Source organism: Tetrao urogallus (assembly GCF_951394365.1).
Source record: "Tetrao urogallus genome assembly, chromosome: 1".
Lineage (NCBI taxonomy): Eukaryota > Metazoa > Chordata > Aves > Galliformes > Phasianidae > Tetrao > Tetrao urogallus.
In genome coordinates this window covers 168,818,212-168,840,837 of record NC_136813.1, presented here as the reverse complement: position 1 = coordinate 168,840,837, position 22,626 = coordinate 168,818,212, and the positions used below count along the sequence as shown (strand labels likewise).

The following is a 22,626-nucleotide window of genomic DNA, read 5'->3' as shown; positions in this document are numbered from 1 at the left end:
CATATTATTTCAATAAGCAAAAATAGTTTATTACTGTAGGAAGTCCTTAAACGTGTCTGGAGTAAATATGAGTTTACTTTTGTAATATAGTTATGCTACCATTGAAACAAAGAAAATCTGATGTTGAATCTGCAGTGCATGCTGTAATACTTGTCAGTTTTCCTCTCAGGAATGAAACAAAGGTGCTTAACATAGAAATGTACTTAGCTTTCAAATCCTGAATATTAAACATATCTTGCTCTTGAGTAACACTCATCTGAATTCCAAACATTCTCTTGAAAAGTATTTTCATTGAGAGATCAAATATTTAATCAGATTTTCAAAACTGACTCGATGTTTCAGTTTCTAATGGTACTTAAGATTTCTCAGTTCTCTTATATAAAAGACATCTACAATTTATTTTAAAATGAGCATGTTATTTAAGTGTTTTCAAAAAGAATTCCGAATGTTTCATTCCATTCTGGGCTAATAGGAGAATGTAATACAAACTATGCTCTCAGAAAATTTAGTAGAATTACTATTACAACAATAAAGCTTGTTTTCAATTTAAGAATTATTAATAAAAATATAGTAAGCAATACCACTTGATAATTTCATACTAAGCAAATCACTGGGAAAATGTCTCAGTTGAGAACAACTTATGGTGAGGCTCACAGTCTGTACAAGAAGACAAATGAGCAGAATATTATAAAAGATTGTTCCCAGTAGAAATTTAGTTGGTATCTCAATGACCTATCTGTAAAATCCTAGGGTGCTTCAAGATGTATGTTTAAATCTGTAAAAATTAGTTTTCTTCTTGACCTGTTGGATGCAAACGCAGTTTCTAAGTCCTCTTATGTTGGCCTCAAAAGTAAAAGTAAAAAGGTCTTTATAGCCTGTATATGCATTATGAAATAAAAAAAAAAAAAAAGGTTGATTTGCATTCCTATTCCCTTGTAATTTTTTTTTTTTCTTCTGAATGTCGACTTGGAAAAACATTGATATATTATGCAATGTTCAGTCATGAAATATTTGTTATATGGTCACAGAATCTTAGCAGAGCCTGAACTGTACATTACTGAATGTCTACAAAGACTGCTCCAAAAGTAATGCCTTCTATTTTATTATGTTGGCCCATGAAGTCAGAGGCAGATGTTGGTGATACGACAATGGAGGTTGAACCTTCCAACCAGTATCCCATTACATTTTGTTGCTGGTTGACAGATGGCAGCAGATAGAAGTCTGTCAATGGTCTTCATTCATGAAGACCAAACAGTGAGGCGGTGGCTAGTATGTTTCAGCAGTGGTGACAGCAACAGTATATTGCTTCTGCTGGTGAAGATTTTTACAGTACAGCGTGTTGTTGGTCATATCTGGTAAAAATGCATAGCTAATGGTGGTTACTATCTTGAAAAATAATGTTTTGTAGCTGAGGATTTGCTCTATAACATAGAGTGATTGTGCTCTTTGTATCCGTTGTAGTTTTTGTGGAAATAAATAGGAGGCATTACTTTTGGAGTGACCTACATATGTATTTATAAATTGTCTCATAAATGTAAAATAATTCAAAGTAATATTTGGATAATTATCTAGAATCCATAGAATTTCTGGAAGTAGCTGAAAATCAGCAAGGTTATTTTTACCTTTCACCTAATTCATGTTTAAAATGCCATTGTGCTAACCCTGTACTTGGAAACTACGGCATAAAAGAATTAAAAAATAGGCACTGCAGGCCATACTCTGCTTTCTTTCTGCAGCTGAAACCTCTACAAGTTTAACTTGGAAACCTGCTTGGGGAACAGTGGCATACTTTGACCCTTCTCTTTCATTGCAGTTTAATATTCCATAAGTGTCCCTATAGAAACATATATACAATTCCTTCTAGAGAGCGTAACTTCTTCAAAGTTTATTTATTCTAACAGTGGTTTTTTTTGTTGTTGTTTTTGTTTTTGCTTTGTTTGTTTGTTTTTTCCCTCTTCTTTTTCTTTCCTCCAACTCCTCCTTAAGCTATCTAGCAGCATTTTGGATATATATAACAGTGACCAGGGAATGGCACCAGCTAATATGAGTCTCACAACTGCTTCTTGTCCAGCTAATCTACCAGTAAAAAGGGAACTCACAGGTAAAAGAACTCTGATATTTTAACATTTTACAATTTCAAAAGTGATGGTGTTTCTCTTAAAAGCTGAAAAAAAGTTCAGAAGTTCATTTCCTGAGAATTTTTCAGTGTGCAGTTTCATTTCTGGAAAAGGACGACGGCCGTGGAGAAATATTTTCTCTCTGTTCTTCTCTTTAGCAATTCTGAAATGTTTGCTGTGTAGTTCTTATGAATATCATGCTTCTAATAAACCTAATTATTTTGGGAAACATAGTGAATTCTTCCACATGTTGGCTCCTGATCAATGGTATAAATAAATTATCATCCATTAAATTTGTTCCAGAGTAAAACAAATGGTTCTTTTAAAAGCTCACAATAAGGCTATTCAAGGTAAATTTATGTTAGTGGATTAACAACTTTGAACGTTACATTCAATTAATCCAAAGAATGCTAACAACTGTGTACAGTTTATTAGTGTCACTCAGAGGAAACAGTGAGCTTGTTCAATATGAGTTATCTTAGAAATCTTATTAACTCTTGCATTATGGGATATGCAAATCCATATTCACATTAGTGTACTGTTTTATCCTGGTGTAAAAGTACAGAAAATTGGAGAAAAATAGTCCTCCATTTTTATATTCTTAAATAAAAACTCTTCCTTAATGAATATCTTAAGTAACCTGCCAGACTTAGCTCAAAAATTGAATACTGGTAGAATATAGATTCGCTTAAGATTTTGTTTAATAATAAAAAGATTAATGAAGTAAAATGACTAGAAGTCTGCTTTTTGTGAAAAGAGGCCATTCTGAAATGGTGATAGGATACAGGACTTGCAATTTAAGGGCTGTTTCATAAATGTTACTTTCTGTCAGAAGCAGATACGCGAGCAATGGCCAAGGAGAGACAAAAAAAGGATAACCACAATCTCAGTAAGTATACGTGCATCTTCCATCTTGTTAAATAGAGTGTATGGGAACCAGTGTACATTAGCTACCATACCTCTGCTCATTGCATCTTACCAGGGTTGTCAAATTTAACTTAGTCTGTGAACAGCCAACTACACAGCTTTCTTCCCCAAACTGAAGTTGTCTTTTACATTTTTCTTTCAGTATACCTTATACGGTATTAATGAATTTCTTTATACAACATCCCCTGTTATTTTACAGTACTGTTGTATATATATCCTGTGCATATACATTTTACTTGATTTCTTTAAGAATTAAGGTGCAAAATAGGCAAGAAAATAGGCAGACAGTGAAAAAGAAAACAAAGCAGAAATGATCCAGGCTCCTCACTTGTTACTTACTGAAACATCCAAGTGAGAGACTGCATCTCTCTATTGGTAATTGGAAGAGAAAAGTAATCATTCAATCAATCAAATATACAAACAAAAATTTATAAACTAGCTGGTGTAGTGAAGCAGGTAAAGCTATGGAAACAATACATTGCAGAAGGAGATCAGAACAGAACTGGAAGACAGTGCTCTGACTGCTCTGAGACAGTTTAAGCTTAAAACAGTGAATTTCATAGTTCAGTGTTTAAATATTAAACTTAAAAACTAAACAACATTTTTTAAAAGTCTAGAATAGATAAATATACTCTTACTGCTGAAAGAGAAGTGCCTGTAAGATTGTGCGATTTTTCCCTCTAAAGAGTCATCTAAAGCAAAAATCTGAAGCATTCTCTCTGAAGAGTGTTGAATAAAACAGTAATATTCTCTAGTTCTCCTTTATACTTCTGGCAGAAATAATTCATGAATTACCTAAATTGGTGATTTGATAAAGTGGTAATCACCACTAATTATATCTTTCTTCTCTGGCTATTCCAGTGACATTGGAGGGATTTACAACTTTAGTTGCACGTGCCTGAAAGTGTACGTACACTGGTACATTGTGCTGGCAAACAGTGCAACAACTTCCTACTACTTTGATTCTCCAGAAGGCATCCTTGTTTCTGTCTGCACATTTTTAGTGGATCACAAACAAGCCATGTAGATTTTTTTGTTTGTTGCGGGCACATCTTCTCTGAATTACCACAGTATCTGCTGCTGGTCTTGTTTGGGTAGGAATAGAGAGTTTTGGCTGGCCTAGGAAAGGTGGTGGTTAGGAGCTGTCTGGAACTGCCAGAAGAACAAGACAGTTGCAAGCACACATTAGGGATAACAGGTATTGCCATTTCCTCCACAATTTGTTTATTTTTTTTTTTGCTCTGAGGTCATCCTTTCTGCAATAAACGTGTTTGTGAAATGTCCTTCAGTGCTAGAAAGCGAGATGAAGACAGTATGCCAGGATCATGGCAAGCAGACTCGTGACATCGCTTCTAGTTAGGCTCCAGGTGCATCTTTCAGAGCTCAAAGTCTTTCTGGAGATAGCTCTGCTATATGAACACTTGAACATATTAGCACGTTACCTGTAGCACATTTATTAGCATCATTACCTATTTTAGTTACGTTAGAGATGGTGAGAAAAATCAGTTTTTGGAACTTGATCAGAATTTTGCCGATGTTCATCATAAAGGTCCACACTTCAGAGAAATGTTCTTAAACTTTCCTTTTGAAATATTAGATTCTCAATGGAACTGTGAAGGGAATTTAGATCTAAGAAATGGAACCCTTCTTTATGCAATTACAACAATTTAAGCCATTACTTTTTTTTTAATTATTATTTAACAATCAAAAGTATTAAAGCTTTTATGTTTTTTTGCTATCTGATTATCCTTGTATATGTACTTTCATTTCTTTATTGTTATTTTGGCTTTGGTATAATTTGCTGCTTGAGATTTTTTTTTTGTAACCCAGTACATCACTGAAATTGTGACAGGAATTAATCAGGAAAAATATTTCAAAATTTCAAAATTTCAGAATTTCCCTTCTGATTCACTAGCATAACCATTTGAAATTTATTTGCAGAAAAAAAAATAAAATAGAAAAAGAAAGAGTTTACTTCCATTGGAATTTTTTTTTCTTTTTTTTTTAAGTAGCCAGTGTTCACTATTTTTGATGTGTCTCTTTCAGGACTTTCCCACACTATAAATGTGAATTAAACTGCAACTCCTAAGCTGTAAAACTGCATGTTTAATATACTTTTTTTTAACCTCACTATAACTAAAGACATCATGTTGTTCAATTGCTGTGCTTGAATGCACTGTGTTCTCCTAAGAGATCCAGCGTATTTATGCCAATGGGTTGAAAGGGATAACAACAGTACATTCAGATGGACTATAATCCTATCCCCTGAATATGGAAATTTCAACTACAAAGATTGAAATGCTTTAATCTGTAAAGCAAAATTCCTGTTTCTAGAGAGAGAAAAATGTTGATACGTTTTGCCAAGAGCATTTCAGGAGGGTAAACAGTAATGTCCAGGCAGGTTTGAACTGGAGTCTGTGAGGGAGAAAGTAGCTAAGTGACACACAAGTCTAAAAGGCTTGCACGGGCAAGCAAGAAGGAAGATCTCTATGTTCTGGGAGAAGGAAAGGAATAAAAGTGAACTACGTGGTGGAGCTGAATCTGCAAGTGATATACAAATATGACTGTGAGAGGTTGAAGTCAGCCTAGGAAGACCCACCAGGCATCCCTTGATTGCAGTCTTCTAATTCAGCTGTCCTGGGTTCTAAGGATAGGATTTTTGTACAGGCATTCAAAATTAAGGCATTAAACTTAAAGTGCGCATCTCCATGTATGAATGTAAAGGAACATTTAGCATTCTGCTTGTGCTTGGGTCATTTCTGGTCTGGTGGAGGGTAGTGGTATTAGCATTTTGAGCTCATGGAAAGGTTGTCCAAAAAATGGGGAGCATCAGAAACTGCTCTGAAATGAAAGTGGTGGGCTGAAATTGAATCTACCTATTCAGTGCAGCCTTTATTGGGTCCAAGTACCATGTGAAGAGAGCAGATAGAAGTGCAAGATCACACCAGTAGGACGTTCACAAATACCACAGCCATACTCCTTGTAGTATCTGTCATTCTTCCTCCTCATTTTTTTTTCTTTATTTTTTGTTTCCTGATAGAAAAAGTATAATATGCTATTCTTCTAGGATTTCCATGCTATCTCTCAGTTTAGGCTACCCTGGAGCTGGAAGTCCTGAGTAGCTGGCCATTCCACGTACAACAGGATCTGCATTAAAGCACATGAACCAATGATGTTTCTAATCTGTTAATTTCAGCCTCATAATTGTCTTACTATGTTATCTAGATTGTAACAGACTTACTGCATTTACAGAACGTTTGTTTAACATCTCCAGTATGTCCTAGGTATTTTATTTCCTCACTGAATATACTTTCTGTGTCACAATTATGTACCAGAAATCCCCCAAAAGTTATTTTGGGCCACTGAAAAATATGATATTTCTACATATATATGTGGAGAAAATCTTGTGAGAATGCAGGGGAGAAGTCTCTCTACATTAGTTAAATGGAGGCAGAAAAGTGACAGGACTTCTGTGTGCTCCATTCTGGATTCCAATATTTCAAGAGACCAGATTGAGAGCACAGAGAGGGAGAACTACTTCTAAGACTCACAGAATTACAGAATCATAGAATGACTGAAGTTGGAAGGGACCTAAAAAACTTATCTTCTTTTTATCTTTCTAACTAAACTGGAAGTAAATAAAGATAAAATATGTAGTCTTTTTTTTTTTTTTTTTTTTTTTTTTGCATAGCAAAATTCAATTTAAATATAATTTTTTAATTGTTCAAATAGTACTTTTCTTCATTTTCTGAATGTTATTGTAAAATTTATTCTAAATATTATTGTGTTGTCCATCACCAAAAGAAACAAATGTTCTGAGTATTAAATGTTTCTGGAGCATAATGAAGAGGGATGGCTGTATAAGTCCCCTCCATGGTTTAAAATGCTGTAGATAAGAGATAACAAAGCTGTTAACCATGGTCTGTAGCAGGAGTTCTAACAAAATGTGAATATTTCACCATTAAAATAGTAACTTTAGTTTCTTTTTAACAGTTGAGAGAAGAAGAAGGTATAACATTAATTACCGAATCAAGGAGCTTGGCACACTCATCCCCAAGTCTAATGATCCGTGAGTTCAACAGTCTTTCCTATAATAATGTTTATCATTTAAATACAGGAAAAAAATCATAGTTGCATACTGGCCGTAGGACTGACTGATGTAATATGAAATGGTTTGTGCCAGGCCACTAGCTTGAATCAGTCTGTTCATGACAAACTTCTGTCAGATTTCTGGTGCCTGTTGGGAAAACTTATGTGAAAGGATAATAAAATAAAAGCAGTACTGGTGTGTCACACACCAGGAAGATGGAGTGGGGAAAAGATAAGCCAAAAACACCACAAGTCTGTGTGATATCTCTGGAGAAGGAAGGAATGATGCTTTCAGCCCTCACCGTGGGCCCTCTAGTGGGGTAAGACAAAATATGTGCTGTCACTATCTGCCCTTTGGCTAAGCAAAATAAATAAATAAGCAAACAAAATATTAAAATTCAGGTTAAGAGACTGCACACTGGGCCTTTTTCAGAAGTATTCCAGTCAGTGGAGGAAAAAAAAAAGTCCTGAAAAGCAAGGCTAAAAATAATAATTGCTATAATAATAGCAATTTATACTAATGCGTATACTTACAGTAATACAAAATGTACATTTCTTAAACTGTATCTGCATTTCCTTCAAGCTTATATTTGTCATCAATATGAAAAAAAATCTGCCTCAGTAGGAAATACTATTGTACGATTAGCAGTAGCAATTCAGTGGGTTATTTAATGCTAGACTTCAGCCTTTGATATTTTATGTCGCTCAGGGAAGACTTAAGACCATGTTTGCATTTTGCATAAAATAGATTATACACATTTGTTCTTTATCATTTGCATGTCAGTGCAGACCTGCACTATACTTCGAAGGAAAACATCTATTGATATTTCAGCTTTTTGTTTTCTTCCGGACTAAGAAACTTTTGATTATATTAAGGATTTCTATAAGACTATAAAACACTGTAAGACTTAGATATAGACAAGATTGGCAAAACTAGACATTTTGAGTGAAATCATCAGAGAGAAAGTTAACATGTCATTACTCTTTTAGAGAATTCACTTTTCATTCTACAGCATCCATTCAACATTAGATAAATAGGCACATTCTTGTTATTAATATAGATCTGAGTGTTACAGAGTGCTAAAATAAGAAGTACTTTAAGTGTCCACATAAATTTTTGGACGCTTGTGATCACCTGCAAACAAACACTGGTAAAAGAATTTTAATTTTGCTGGCATATCTTTCAGTATTCAAGGCCATTTGGGCAAATAATTGAAAGATTTCTCAGAAAAACAGTGGATGGCAGTGTTGGTTTGCAGCTATAAAGTGATAATGGAAGCAAGCTATATTGCAATTAGAAATGAGCATGAGGTACAATTTCTAGTTGTAGTTTTGATTACCTACAGAGGTGCTTCAGCTACATGTTTTTGGTCTGGATTCCAGTTTTAATTTGTTCAAATTGTTAACAGTCATTTATAATGTACTTAAAATGAACGCTCCAGAACTGCAATTTTATTCCAGTAAGTGGATGATGGATTTTACTTACTGATTTTGGAGATGTAGCCTTGGATCAAAGTTTCAGAAAAATATCCTGACTGCATCAGCTTTTCTTGTTTTAGTCTCCAGTCCCATGATTGTGTCCAACAGAGCATTGGCCCTAGAAGAGCTTATGTCTGCAAAAGCAAAAAACTCTAGGTTATGAGGACTGCTGTCTTCAAAAGGCTGGTAATTGGTACTACTTTTAAAAATGGGCCTATTTTAAAGTGTTCGTGTTGGTATTAAGAAGAAAGAAGCATCAAATACGCTGGACACAATGAAAGATGAAGTTATAACGTAATTTTGCTGCATTTTGGTGCCAAGTTAAATTCCTCTGAAGAAGTGTAAATACATTTTTATACATATTTGTAAGAGGAAATACATCAGTTTGACCATGTCATTTTGTTGGCTGAACAGTTCAAAATTATTTATTTCTAGTATCATTCTGTGTTGCCAACTCATAACTCAGAGTCCTTATCTTCTCTTTCAGTTCTTTCCTTTTCCCTAGAATACCTTACTGTGCCCACAATCTGCCCTCCTCTTCTTTGAAAGAAAGATGTATCAGCTCTTACAATATTTTATCTGTAACATTTTACCACACATCACCTTATATATTGATTTTTAAATATTCTTCTTATATTATAGTGGGAGTTTGGGTGTGAAGGGAGAAACCTTACTGATGCGTGGACTAATGATAATGAAACAAAACAGCCTTTGCATTGAAGAGCAAATACTGCTATGACTAAGTCATTGTGGTTAGCATGCCTGTCCCAGATGACTTGCTTCAATAAGATTATGTTCAGACTCAGGAGTAGAAAAGGGCATTTTTGATGCTATTTGGAAATCTTCTATGAATCATATTTCTCAGAAGTTTTTTGTTTGTTTTTATTTTATTTTACTTTTGTTAGTTATATGGTGAACTTGTTTGGCTCCTACAAAGCCTCTACAGGGACTTGCTTTTGAAAAGATAAAATCCCTATTCTCTTCCTCTCCTCTTTACTATTTTTCAATTTAATGATGATAACTATGGATTATGTTACTTGAATGAATAGATGTTTTAAGTTCACTTCATTAGCATTGGAAAATAGAGATAAGTTGGAAAGAACTTTGCTTCCTTTGTTTAATTTTCAGAGCTTAGATAGCTAAGTGATAGATGTTTCAGAAATGCAAAACTCTTGGAAAAATTTGAAGACAGAATAAAAAAGGCCCAAAATTTTAATCATATTTAGCTGAAAAAGCAAAACTTTTTTTTTTTTTCTTTTTAATTATACTCACTTTTACATTCTTGATTTCTTCATGTTCGGCCTTTCAAAATCCGGTGGCTAACAGGGTGATAGAGGGTGGGAATAACAACTCAAGAACAATTTTAGGTAGATAGACTGGAATTGTCAGAAATACTGAGAAAAAACATCTTTCCTTTATGAATTCTTGTCGTTCTACCAAACCAAGATGGTAAAAGAACATCTAAGTGTTTTGGACAGAATTAGTGGATTGCTCTCACTCTGCTCTGTGCACCTGTGCCTGATGTTCTGTCTGTAGTCTGTGGGCAGACCTTCTAATGGCCAGCATGGCCTCATTTCTTGTAAAGGAAAAGCTTGTGTACACTCAAGCTATTATAAAACAGAAACTTGCTGCCTCTTTCAGGAGAACACGCTTGGTAATTGTACAGGTCATCAAAACAGGTGCAAAGTCCTTCAAAGTGTTTCTTTGAACAAGCTCAGTTTAAAGCTAATTTCTCAGAAGTAGAGAAATAAATGGTCTGCAAACATAGTTTCAACTTCACAGATGTATTTGTTATTATTAACTTCTCTGCAGCTAGCAAACCCTGTGACTACTGCGCGCTCCCAAACTTTGCTTTCATTACTTAGTTTTAATCTTAGAAGATCAGGTGCTCATGTCCCTCCTCCAGATGTCCTTCAACTTGTAAAAGCTAGTGAAGCTCCTCTGACTTCAACAAAGATACTTTAATGGAAGCAATTTGAAAATTACTCTAATGGCTGTGTTTTGTTTTTTTCTCTTCTCCTAAATTAGCAACTCTCCCAGATAACAGTTTCACTAAATTTCTGGGCCTGATTGTTTCATAGAGAGATTTAGCTGATAAACTTAAGAGGAGCTAGGGTTCAGAGACTAATAAAACACTTTGTGTATTTTACTTACTTGCTACTTTTCCATGCCAATCATATTAAGCGTGGTAGACCTATATTAATTAAATTAATGTCTGTAACTTTCTTAAAGTTTCAAATTATTGTAACGTGTAGAAAGACACAAGGACACAATCCTCCTTTGCAGAGATCTCTATTGATGTTCAGTCCTGTTCGACTTCTTACTGCTCTCAACTGACTTGTATCACATGTAGACTTTCCCACGTGTCCCAGTATTTACAGAACAGAGTAAAACAATACAAAACAAACAGACGAAAGATTTTTAAAGTAAGGATTTTTAAAAATAGTGAAATAGTAAATGTACATTCACACACACATGCATACACATACATATAATATCTGATATACAAATAGCAGTTCACACACACATGCATACACATACATATAATATCCGATATACAAATAGCAGTTGGGAATAACTCTATTCTTGCATCAGATGTGTTAGTGCATACTGACCAGTAGATATATTGTACATCACTGTTCTTTTAGCAGACACCTTCATCACTTCAGTAGAAGTGGTTCAAAGTCTTTGAAGTGATAATAACAACCACAGCATTTTAATCCTAGGTCATCATAATACTTTTGCCTCTCAAATTTTGTAAATGTTACAACCAAAAGTAACTATGTATCTCATCTTATATGATTGAATCCATCTCTGGCAATTTGAATCTCAGAATTAGCCTTTCAGTGATAATTTAGATGATGAGAAAATTTATCATTACAATGTATACATAAAAATTCAAAGTGTCAAGGCAATATGAAATAAAACTTAGTAATATCACAAAGGTTGTCAATTATGTGTGACATTAATGAATTGCATGATAAAAAGATTTCCAATACAATCATGAATATCTGTCTTACTGATATGCCAGTCAGGAAAACTGACTGAAAAACATTTTTGTCTATATTTGGTTTTTAATTCATAGTGCTTTATAACTGACATGAACTTATGAAGTCACTATTAAATATTTGTTTGATGTGATATTTATGTTTTCTCCTGCTGTTAGATGTTGTAAAATTTTCCATTTCATTAGCAACAGATTGATTTTATACTACTATATTTTAATGTTTAGATGAACAATTCAAAATTGGCTTAATTTGGTCTTAACTACATGCTAGGAGGAGCTGATTCCTAGTACCTACTCAGATTTTCTTCTCAGAGTTTATGCAGTATGTATTTTTGTTAATGTTGCACTTATTCTAAATCGCTATGAAAATGTCCTAAATCAGTCATTTTCACTTGAAATTAAATAAAAACCTGTGGTAATTCTAAGCTCTAAATAGCATGCTTATACCTGAGATGTCACTGGAGATTCCCATCTTGAAAAGTTATTGTCTTCCTATCTTTAGCTCTTTGTTGTTGTTTAACTCAGATTGCAGCTCAGCACCACACAGCTGTTTGCTCACTCCCCATAGTGGGATGAGGGAGAAAACAGGAAACAAAATAGAACGAATGGGTTGAGATAAAAACTTTTTACTAAGACAGACAAAGAAAAGAAATTAAAAGTAAATGCAATGATAAATATATATACATATATTGTCCATATAATTAATGGCCACCCACCAGCCAACACTCAACTAACTGCTGATCAGCAGCCTGCTAGCAGTGCAACATCTCCTCACCCTCTGACTGGTGCGCAGCCAATTCCCAAGCAACATCTGCCCCCTTGGCCAACTGCCCACAGTTTTAGAGCTTTCTGCATGATGTGGCATGGAATAATCCCTGGCCTGTTTTCATCCAGCTGCCCCAGTTTTGCCCTGCGCCATGTTCCCACGCCTTATTGGTAATGGCCCCTTGTCCAAAGAGTTGCCCAGCCCTGGGCATGTGCAAATTTCTGAACCTCCATAAGGGTTTCTCATCTATGTAGTGCATCAGAAAAAGCCAGATGGTCTAAATCCCCAGGTCCCATACCTGTCTACCATTTGCCCTATACATTTGGCAGAATGACAGCTACTTTGGTGGAGGCCTTCAAGAGTTCTTTCTTACCTTTGGGATAACAGTGTAAGTTTCCTTGGCCGTTTATTTTGAGAGCCTGAATTAAAACCATAGATACTCCTACAAGAACTAAATCCATTTAACACCACAATTTTACTTACTCAGATTGTGAATAGAGTCAAGTCTCATTAACTAAAACAACAGAATAATGGAAAGTGGTAACTGACAAGGATATAATTTATATTTCTTCTTGACTCTATAAATATCAGGGTATAAGTGTAAGTATTTGGAAGAGATACTTAAAAAGAATGCACTAAGTTGATTACTTCTCTACTCCAACCTCAGATTCTAACTAGTTTGAATATCTTTTTCCCTCTTGAGCCTGCCTTATAGGACCAAAATGTCTGTAAGTCAAGATGGTTCATTTTAAGCTACCTTGCAGTGAAATAAATAGTTTAGATTGACTCTACTAAATTTAACGCAACACTAATTATCCTTGTATCATAAAATACTGAACTTTGTCAGGAATTCAAGATTTTCAACAAAATTTATTCCTATTAAAGCCTCTAATATGTTTCATAAAGGAATACATGGAAAATTAATAAGTGGATATGTGAAACTCCTTGAACACATGGTACATTTGAACAAGTGCGCGGTTAGTAAGACTTCTTGTAAGCTGGTAGTTAAACCATGGTTTTCTGAATGGGAGATGGGTTAATTTTTACTTTGAATTGGAATCTGGTATTTAGCTGTGAATTTTAACTTGAGTTATGTTGTTCCAAACTTGCTGAAGCAGTAATTTTTGTCATACTTCTGCCATTGTGGTTACCAAACCATGATTTGTGTAGTCTATCATCGGTGAGGAGTGGCACTCAGCACAGACCTTTTTTTTTTTTTTTTTTCTCTCAACAAGCTTAAAAGCAACCTCATTAGTAAGTCAGGTAAAAAAGAGTAGTATATTTGAAACGATCTTTAAAAATTTAGGCTTAAGTCCTCAGTAATGTATATTTCCTAGTTCATTAATGCAGAAATACTGCACATAGATTTTAATCTCAGAGTTAATAATAAAAGCAATTTTCACTAAAAATATAAAAACTGTAATGGTAGAATCATGATATTGCATTTAGCTCTCCCACAAAAAGTCACTTTATTACTTTCTTTTGACACTTATTTTCATTCTGGGATTAATTTTACTATATAAGGGCTTCTTAACTATTCTATTAAAATTTCCATTCAGAAGCAATAATATCTAAGAGTGAATAATAGTCATGTAAATCATTATTTCATATTAATGTAAAAGATTTTGTAAGTTCTTATGAATTCTGCTGACATGCACAATTGTGAAAAGGTTATCTCTACATTCTGCAGTGATATGCGCTGGAACAAAGGAACTATTTTAAAAGCATCAGTGGAGTACATCAAGTGGCTACAAAAAGAACAACAGAGAGCCAGAGAATTAGAACACAGACAGAAGAAATTAGAGCACGCTAACAGAAGACTTCTACTCCGAATTCAGGTCTGTATGAGGGAGTTGTCATGAACTTCAAAGCTTTCTCAGTATTCCTACCTCATCAAATTTTATTAATCTGTATCATTTTTTTTCCCAAATGTCACTTACAGCAAAGGCATTTTCCCTGTTTATTGCGGTGTAGATTGAGGAAAGGATATATTTTCAGATTTCTAGGAAATGCCTGTGATCATTATACCTTACATAAAGGAATATGTGGAAAGTTAATGAAGTATGTGTACGAACAGTATATATTATGGACTAGGAAGGACAAAAAGGAAAGGAAAAGGTACATCTCTCGTGCCAAAAACACAATACTGGACTTAAAATTCCTTTCCGTGTTTTCATTTTCTTCTGTATTTCACATTAAAGTTCTTTAGGTATAGTGTGCAATGTTGTATCTGCTCTTGACACAAATGAACATGATGTGGTGGTGGAAATGCATATATGACTATGCACACATGCAATGATGACTTAGCTAGACAAAAAAATCAGTCATCTTATGTATTGTAATTTACAGCTATGTATGTATATTGTGAGAAATGTGAAGTAAAATATCCTCTGCATCTTTGGATAGCAGTGCACAAAAAGTTTGCAACAGTTTTCTGTCAGTTTTATTAAGTAAAGAAGGCAATGATTTCAGAAAACCTCTTGTGCATCTTGCATTCCCGCAGGAGAGCTGTTTAATGGTGAAAATGGAATTAAAAGGAAAACTAACTGGTGGCTCAGTGCAAATTTTCATAGATTAATAATTTTGTATTTTACAACATAGTTTCACAGTTGGACAAGAAAAATCTTTAATTTGCATGTATAGTCTGTATACTTATCATGGTAGTTCTGAAACATTATTTCTCTTCCAAAGTCATTATCTAATTATCCTTATTTATTTATTCGTTTATTTATTTGTTTGTTATTTATTTATTTAAACTTTAGGAACTAGAGATCCAGGCACGTGCGCATGGCCTTCCAGTCATGTCTTCGCTCAGTGCAGTAGATTTAGCTGCTCAGGTCACCAAGCAACAGTCATATCCAGAGGAGAACTCTGTAGACTACTCTCATCAAATGCCTCTGGCTCATGGACCAAATTCTGATGTTTGTGATGGATCTACACCCTTTTCTGATCCACTTTCCCACTTCACCGATTTGTCCTTCAGCGCAGCTCTAAAAGAAGAGCAACGACTAGAGGAAATTTTATTGGATGACACAGTATCACCATTTGGAGCAGATCCTCTCTTGTCCTCCACATCCCCAGCTGCATCAAAAGAGAGCAGCAGGAGAAGCAGCTTTAGCACAGATGATGGAGACGATTTATAAAAGCAGAAAGGGCCTCGCATTTCCTTGAACCACTTGCTAACAGACTGAGTTGAACATAAGCATGGTGTGTGTGCTTGTTCCAAATATGAATATGGAAAACCACTGTGAAGATAACAGGCAAGGCTTAAATCAGCATTTACTTCACAGGAAAAGGAGATATACATGGATTCAGATCACTTTGCCCTAGATTCACATCATCTGTTCACAGCTGACATTTGCACAAATCTTTCTTCCCTGGAAATCTTTTTACTACTGTTCCACGACTTTTTATAGCAGTATGAAAATGCTTTCCACAAAAGGAATGTCTGTGTTACACAAATGTGTTCAGACTCTGTCTTCAATCTGCATTTACATTTATCTGTTATATATGTGCTGCTTAGTAATTTGCTATTTTTTTTATAACAATGAGAATATTGTGTTAAAAATTCTACAAAACATGAGAAACAGTAGGAGAATATGTAAACTGGGAACTATAGAGTGATACATGTTTTAAAATCCGAAAAAACAAATAGTAATTCATTTGCACAAGTGAAGTGAGCATGAATTTAAAACCACATAGACTTCCTGTAATGATACAGGAGAAAAATAGAAACTAACATAATGACAGAAACACAAAGAAATTCAAACAGAAAAAGGTGATGTTTCAGTAGAAAGTGTTTAGAAAGACTGTGGATGTACAAGACTGAACAAAGATATTCCACATTATCATTAGCACAGTTTAAAACAAATACTACTTGTAAAAGTGCTGTGTCAGCTGCTTATTCCAAGAATAATCAAGCTGTATCCTTCTTGATGTGGAAGAGATAAGAATATGCAACAGTGTGCTTCTGGACTGTGCTTCCAGAGCTTTTTGGGAGCACATCAAGGTTTTTCTAAAGGGAGTCTGTCTTTTCCATAGCTATGCCTTTGCATTGTTTGTGAATAGAGAGAATTGGCCAGATTTCCATTATACACATTGAAACAATGGTAATTCAATTTCAAATTTGCCTTTGCAATCACTATAGAAAAGCAAGTAAGACTTCAAATCAAAGGAAATATTTGGAAGACTTGATGCGTTTTCCTGGAGTACACTAAGTGCAGTCATTCTAATTGTAATATTAACATGTAGAAAATAAGCTCGTACAAGTTCTTCATTGCTCTTCCTACCAGCATCAAAAGAGCATATTTGGGAGTTTTCTAATAATTCAAAATATATTTCAAACGTATGTGTTAAGTTTTGCAGTCACTGAGCCCTGCTTGATTTCCCAGAAAATTCGCCTGATTAGAAACAAAGAAGAAAATGGAATGCTGTTTGTGTTAATGGTATAAGTGTATTTGAACATACTTTTCAAGAGCTAATCCTTTGCTTCCTCCTATTTCCTCCTCTGTTATTTGTACCTGAGGTCTAATTTATCCAGAGCTGTAGCCCATTCCTGACCAACCCATGGTTATGAAATATTATGGTGCGCCCAATTTCATGAGAGTCTGTATGCTTATAGGAAACTCGAGGATATCTGTTTGCCTCTGTAAACTATTTTGATGTAAGATGAACAGAGCAGAAGTAACTTCTTGTCAAGTATGTGTGGGTTCCCAAAAAGCCAGCACAAAACTGGTTCTCATACACTTCTACTGTATGATTGAGATTTTTTTTCATTTTTCATTTTTATTTTTATTTGTACATGGAGGAAAGGAATGGAAAAACAAAGTGATACTAACCAAAATTCATTGACCTCCAGTAACTGGAGTGCTTCCTTAAATGACACTCAACAAAACTTGCTTTGTCATAGTTATGCTAAAGACAAGATAAGTATTCATTGAAATTGGTGTTCATATAAAAAATATGATGAATTGGAAGTAGAATTTGTGCCCACATTGTGTCTAGCTTAGGATGTGTATTGTCCATGTCAGCTAATGAAAGGAAAGTATACTTGATTGACATCAAATGCCATTTGTCCTTGTACTGCAGTTTCTGCTATATTAGTTTTAAATACACCAGTGAGGATTGCTCATAATGGAGAAAAAGAAATTAAAAATGAATGTATTACATGATTTTCCCATTGAACTTTTACATGGGAGGTAGACCATAGTTCTGAACTATATTGACTTTAAATAACATCTTGAGTTTCATGACTGTTATAAGGACTGCTCTAAAAAAGCATTATAGTTTTAAAAAACTTACAGTTTTAAAACATCCATTAAATGTTTTAAAGTTGATTTTCATTCTTCTGGCAGTTGCTTCAGTCTGAAGCACCAGATTTTTCTTTCTCTTCCAGCTTGAGAAACCTAGCAGGAGGTAGGAAATGCTCCTTCTGCAATTGCATTAAGCACACTCAAGCTGTCTTCATTCACACAGTTTCCAGCACCCTCCTCTCTGCAAAAGCTAAATGTATCCATGCCTGTGGGTGTGTATTATGATGATGATGTTTCACTACCATTACGCTGTTTTCTAGAAGGAAGTGGTCATTAGTGTTTTCACTGTATTGCACCATCATCCTTGAAATGGTGATACAGGCTACCAAAAATGATACACCAGGGCACCACACACTGAAGATATTGATGAGATCTTTGTGAGGGTAACTGTATCCCAGGTTGTTTTGAATAAGCATCCCCTCTCCCACTTCGATGTGGTGAGACTGCTGTGCAGCTGGGAAGGCTGCTGGAGGGCCAAGCAGAACACAGTGTCTTCTGGCTTGCGCAGATGAAAAGGATTGCACAACTGCAGCAACAAACCCTGATGTCCCTCCTCAGGCAGAATTTCTCTCCTGTCCATGAGAGTTTTACTGGACTAAAATGTGGTGTGCGCAGAACACATTTTTAGCTCTTCCCCAAATCATACAGATCCGTTTAATGAAATCCCATGAAAGAGATGCATAATTTGTCCATGGCTCTGGGTCTAGAAAAGAATTTAAAGACGTACAGAGTTTGACCTCAAGCAGGGCAGGGGGTGAGGAGAACTGGCTATTTTTGTCAAAATGTATTAAATGATAAATGATGAATTCTTGCTTGTTTTCAGTAGCAGCTGTTCAGAGCTGGTGGACACGTTCTTACAGAATACACAAACTAGCAGACTGATAATTACACAAAAGGAAAAGGGAGCTGAAATATTAACATCCTGTTTAATTCATGAAATGGATATGGATACTATCCTAAGAACAGAAACTTAGATTATTTCACTGTGCATAGCATAGATGGTGTGAAAAGCTACAGCAAGTGCAAACGGTTTTAACAAACAGAATACAGTTGTTTTATGTAGTAAAGTAACTAAATATAATTCACTCATTTAATCTCAATAAGAACACTGTTACTGTAATACCTTTTGACTTTAATAGGGCTGTATATATGAATGGAGGATGTAAAATTATTGTAATTTAAAATTATGTTAAGTCTCTTAGATAAGTAAAGGCATTTACATTACTATTATGAGACTGTAGAATATTTTTATAATAATTGCTATTTTTCATTGTTAACCATATAGTATCTTGTTTTCTAAGTCAATGTATGCAGACAGAACGTACTTTATTACACACTGTATATGCAATCTTTTTCAAATTGCATTTTATACAGGCTGGTATTTTATGTTTATTATATGAATACAATTAAAGGACTGAAATTAAAACATCTCTTTATATTTCCCTTGTGAAACTTCGCTACCCAGTCCCACGAAGAATGCCATCACAAGACAATATAATAACATCCTCTAAGAGCACCTGAGATACTGAACAGACAAAACACTTCACAACTGCTAAACATTTAGTCCATTATGATACATCATGATCCAGTAGCCTCCCATTAATAAAAATAATTGATACATTCTTTAATATGGTCTCCTGCCATCTGCTTATTCCTGCTGCTAAGGCTTTGATTTATGGAAAGTGTTTTCAGAATGTTGCGAAATTGCTAGCAGGCATGATGATATCAGTTAAATCACTAAGAAGCTCTACAAAAACCTTTTAATGTACTAGATGTTCCCCAGACAATCTAGGATAAACAGAATATTGTATTTTAAGATGTAAAACATTTTTTTAAAGCTGATAATTAGGTAGCATTTTGGCACTAAAAGATATTCTTTCTTAATAAATTGAGTAAGAATTTGGGTTGCTTTTTTGAATTCCTAATATCAAAAGTGCTGCTTTCATTACAGTATATTTGGTGCTTTCTGTGCATGGCATGATGCAAATACTGTTAAGTAGTAACATATACTTCAGCTACAGTTTTGTAATAGCTCATTTGTTTCTTGTATAATGGTGCTCATTGTTTGTGTACATCAGATAAACATTTTATTTGTAATAAAAATGCTCTCCAGAATCTTTATTTCATCAAATCAACGACATCCGTATCAGCATTAAAACAGAATAATATCATAAATATTATTTAAAGTCCAGTGATTAGCCATTGAGGGAAGCTTTGCTTTTTTTCTACACATTTATTATGCACTTAGGATTTGATCATAAAAGATACTCAGTTCCTTGTGAGGGACTCAGTTCCTTTGTGAGGGACTGAGAGCCCTCAGTTCACTTTGAAGAAAGGCAATGCTCAGCCTGTTGCAGGATCAGATTCTTAATGGCTGAATAAACAGCATCAGAAAATAAAATCAGAAGTTATTTCAAAGATCAGAAAAGCACACTGCTTGATTAAAAGTAGTGAGATTTGCAATTGAGAGACAAACAGATTTGATGTCAGCATCATTTGTGCTGACAGCCAATGAGAGATCAGAGGAAAATGTATGAAGTTGTGATAATTATCAGACCAGAAGTCTAATTATAAAGGACGCTACGGTAGTGAAGTATGCTAAGGCTTATTGGTTAAATCACTAGTACCCATCAAGTTAAATATATATCAATTTCATTAATTGGCAACCACAAGACAAGTGTTCTATATTCAGGGCGGTGATGATTTTGATATAATCCACCGCATTGTGGTTAAGTATATGATTCATGTAATAAGAAAAAGATGCCTCCAGGCTATTGTTCCTAGCATGGATTAAAATTTACATATTGCTTCTCCTTATGTCAAAACATCTGGTGCCTGCAAATGCTAACATTTCGTTTAAAAGTTTCACAAGATAGGAAAAGTGGATTGGAAACACTGCCTGTGAATCATTCAAGCATTATAATGGAATAAGAGGCTGAGTTATGAACAGGCAGATTGAACAATAGTATAGTCAAAGAGATTCATATGCTTATGAGTTTGATAGGCAACACTTTATACAAGGAGAGGAAATGCCCCAAATCATACAAAATAATGTTTGGGGGTATTTTATTTTTTTTTTTAATGTCATTAAAATAAATCATCTCAGTTCCTTTCCAAACTGCACTTTTTTTCCAAATAAAATCCATGTACGTAAGTGGATGTAGTTAGTGCTAAGATAATGGCTAATGCATTCATTTCATTCATGCATTTCAGTATGTTGGCATTCATTTTCCCTTCTGCCATGTAGTTTCATCAGAAAATTATATGACTCTTTACTTTTTCTATCTATAAATATATGTTACATCACTATATCAGGGTGTACATCAAGGTATATCTCAAAAAATTTGGATGATCAGCTATCCTAATGCTCTCAACTATGTGAAAAACCTACCAGTCCTTGTACCAGCACTTAGACTTAAGATCTTTTTCCTGTTGATTTCTAGATAGGGTGTTGGGTATTAATTTTCAGGTATAAAAAAATAAATTTTCTGGTGCTAAATTACCTGAAAAGCCCCATCACAGGCTGCTGAAATTAGTGGAAGCCCTCTGTATGAAAGGAGGCAATGAAGATAATATTTTCCATGAATATTTCCCAGAGTACTTTCCCCTACTGACATCCAAGGAATCGCTAGGAGTGCATGTCTGTTCAGTGCAGATGGTGGTGACACATTCTATTTACTTGCAGTGTTCTTGCCTTCAGTGTCCACATGATTCCAAATTATTTAAATTTAGTATTTCACATTTGGAAAAATTCGTTAGCTAAATATTTCACATTGCCTTCCAAGAACAGACTGAATTAAAGCAGATTAAAAAATAAAGCCAGATTTTCTTTTTCAATTCTTTGCTGCTCTTTTTGCCTGTTGATGGCACTGTGGTACACCTGAAGAGATGGAGAAGCAGACTTCTTCAGCGTGTTGTTTCTACTTCCTGGCGTCTCACACAGTCAGGCCAGTTCTTGGAGCAGCCTGTGATACTCCTGATCAATTTGTCTAACTTCTTCATTTGTGAAAGAATATTTTTTCCTTTTTCCTCTAGATGGATAAATGATGCCCAGTTTTCGTTGTTTATCGCTCAACTCCAGAGCAGCTTTAAAATCAGAGCAATACTTCTTCGTTGGTGGAAAAATTTTCCCTTGTTCTTCCATTCAAAATTTTGAATTTGTCTTTTTATCAATTAGTGGCACAGCCATATTTTCTCATCATTAAGGTGAGGAACCTCACCAAGAAAAGCTTCTGCATCATTCCAGAGCCACTAGGAAAATTAAACAAATACCTGGAATCATTGCAGAAACACCATTTCCACTGGAAAATGATTTCTACAGCTAATACACACAACCAGCTTGCTATAAAAACAAACCAACACAAAGCAATATAGTCTTACTGGGAGGTAAAGTAAGCATGGTCAGCAGTAAGCGCGGAACATAGAATCAACTTTTGCAATAAAAATTTAAGTAGTGTTGTCTCCACTTGGGAATTTACACTTTAAATTACACCCAGTTTGACTTTTTATTTATTTATTTATTTTCCCCCAGTGGGTAAAAACAAGGGAAAACAAAGCTCAAGACAGCTAAATATAAGCTAAGATAAGACAGGGATTGTGGAAAACTAAAGAAGGTACATTCCTAATCCCAAAATATCACAAATGGATGCCAGTGCACTGAGGGAAGATCTCTCAAAGGCAAATTTCAACCTGAGAGACAGACAGGGGAGCCCCTTCCTTCAGGGAAAGAAAAGATGTTATTTCTGTCTCTCTTCAGGCTATTCACAGCTTCCATGTTAAGCTAGGAGTGCTGCTCCTCGCCCACCTCTCTCACATCACTTTTTCTCTCCTCACCTTTTCAAACTGTGCTAGATTCTGGAGGACAGAGCACAGATATTCGTCCCTTCCTGCTTTGCTGATGTGTGAGGAGCATCAGCGACTTCTCCTCCT

At 34.9% G+C, this 22,626-nt stretch overlaps 1 protein-coding gene across 1 annotated transcript in view; it reads left to right on the top strand.

Annotated features, from left to right (window-relative positions):
* Positions 1–15,528, top strand: part of TFEC (transcription factor EC) — a gene marked incomplete at both ends in the record, with an annotated part of 69,610 nt that extends 54,082 nt beyond the window's left edge. Inside the window, 5 exon segments of the mRNA XM_079549842.1 lie at positions 1,987–2,101; positions 2,950–3,006; positions 7,038–7,113; positions 14,076–14,223; positions 15,148–15,528. Of these exon segments, the coding sequence (XP_079405968.1) occupies positions 1,987–2,101; positions 2,950–3,006; positions 7,038–7,113; positions 14,076–14,223; positions 15,148–15,528 (777 nt within the window).
* Positions 15,529–22,626: the final 7,098 nt, after the last annotated feature.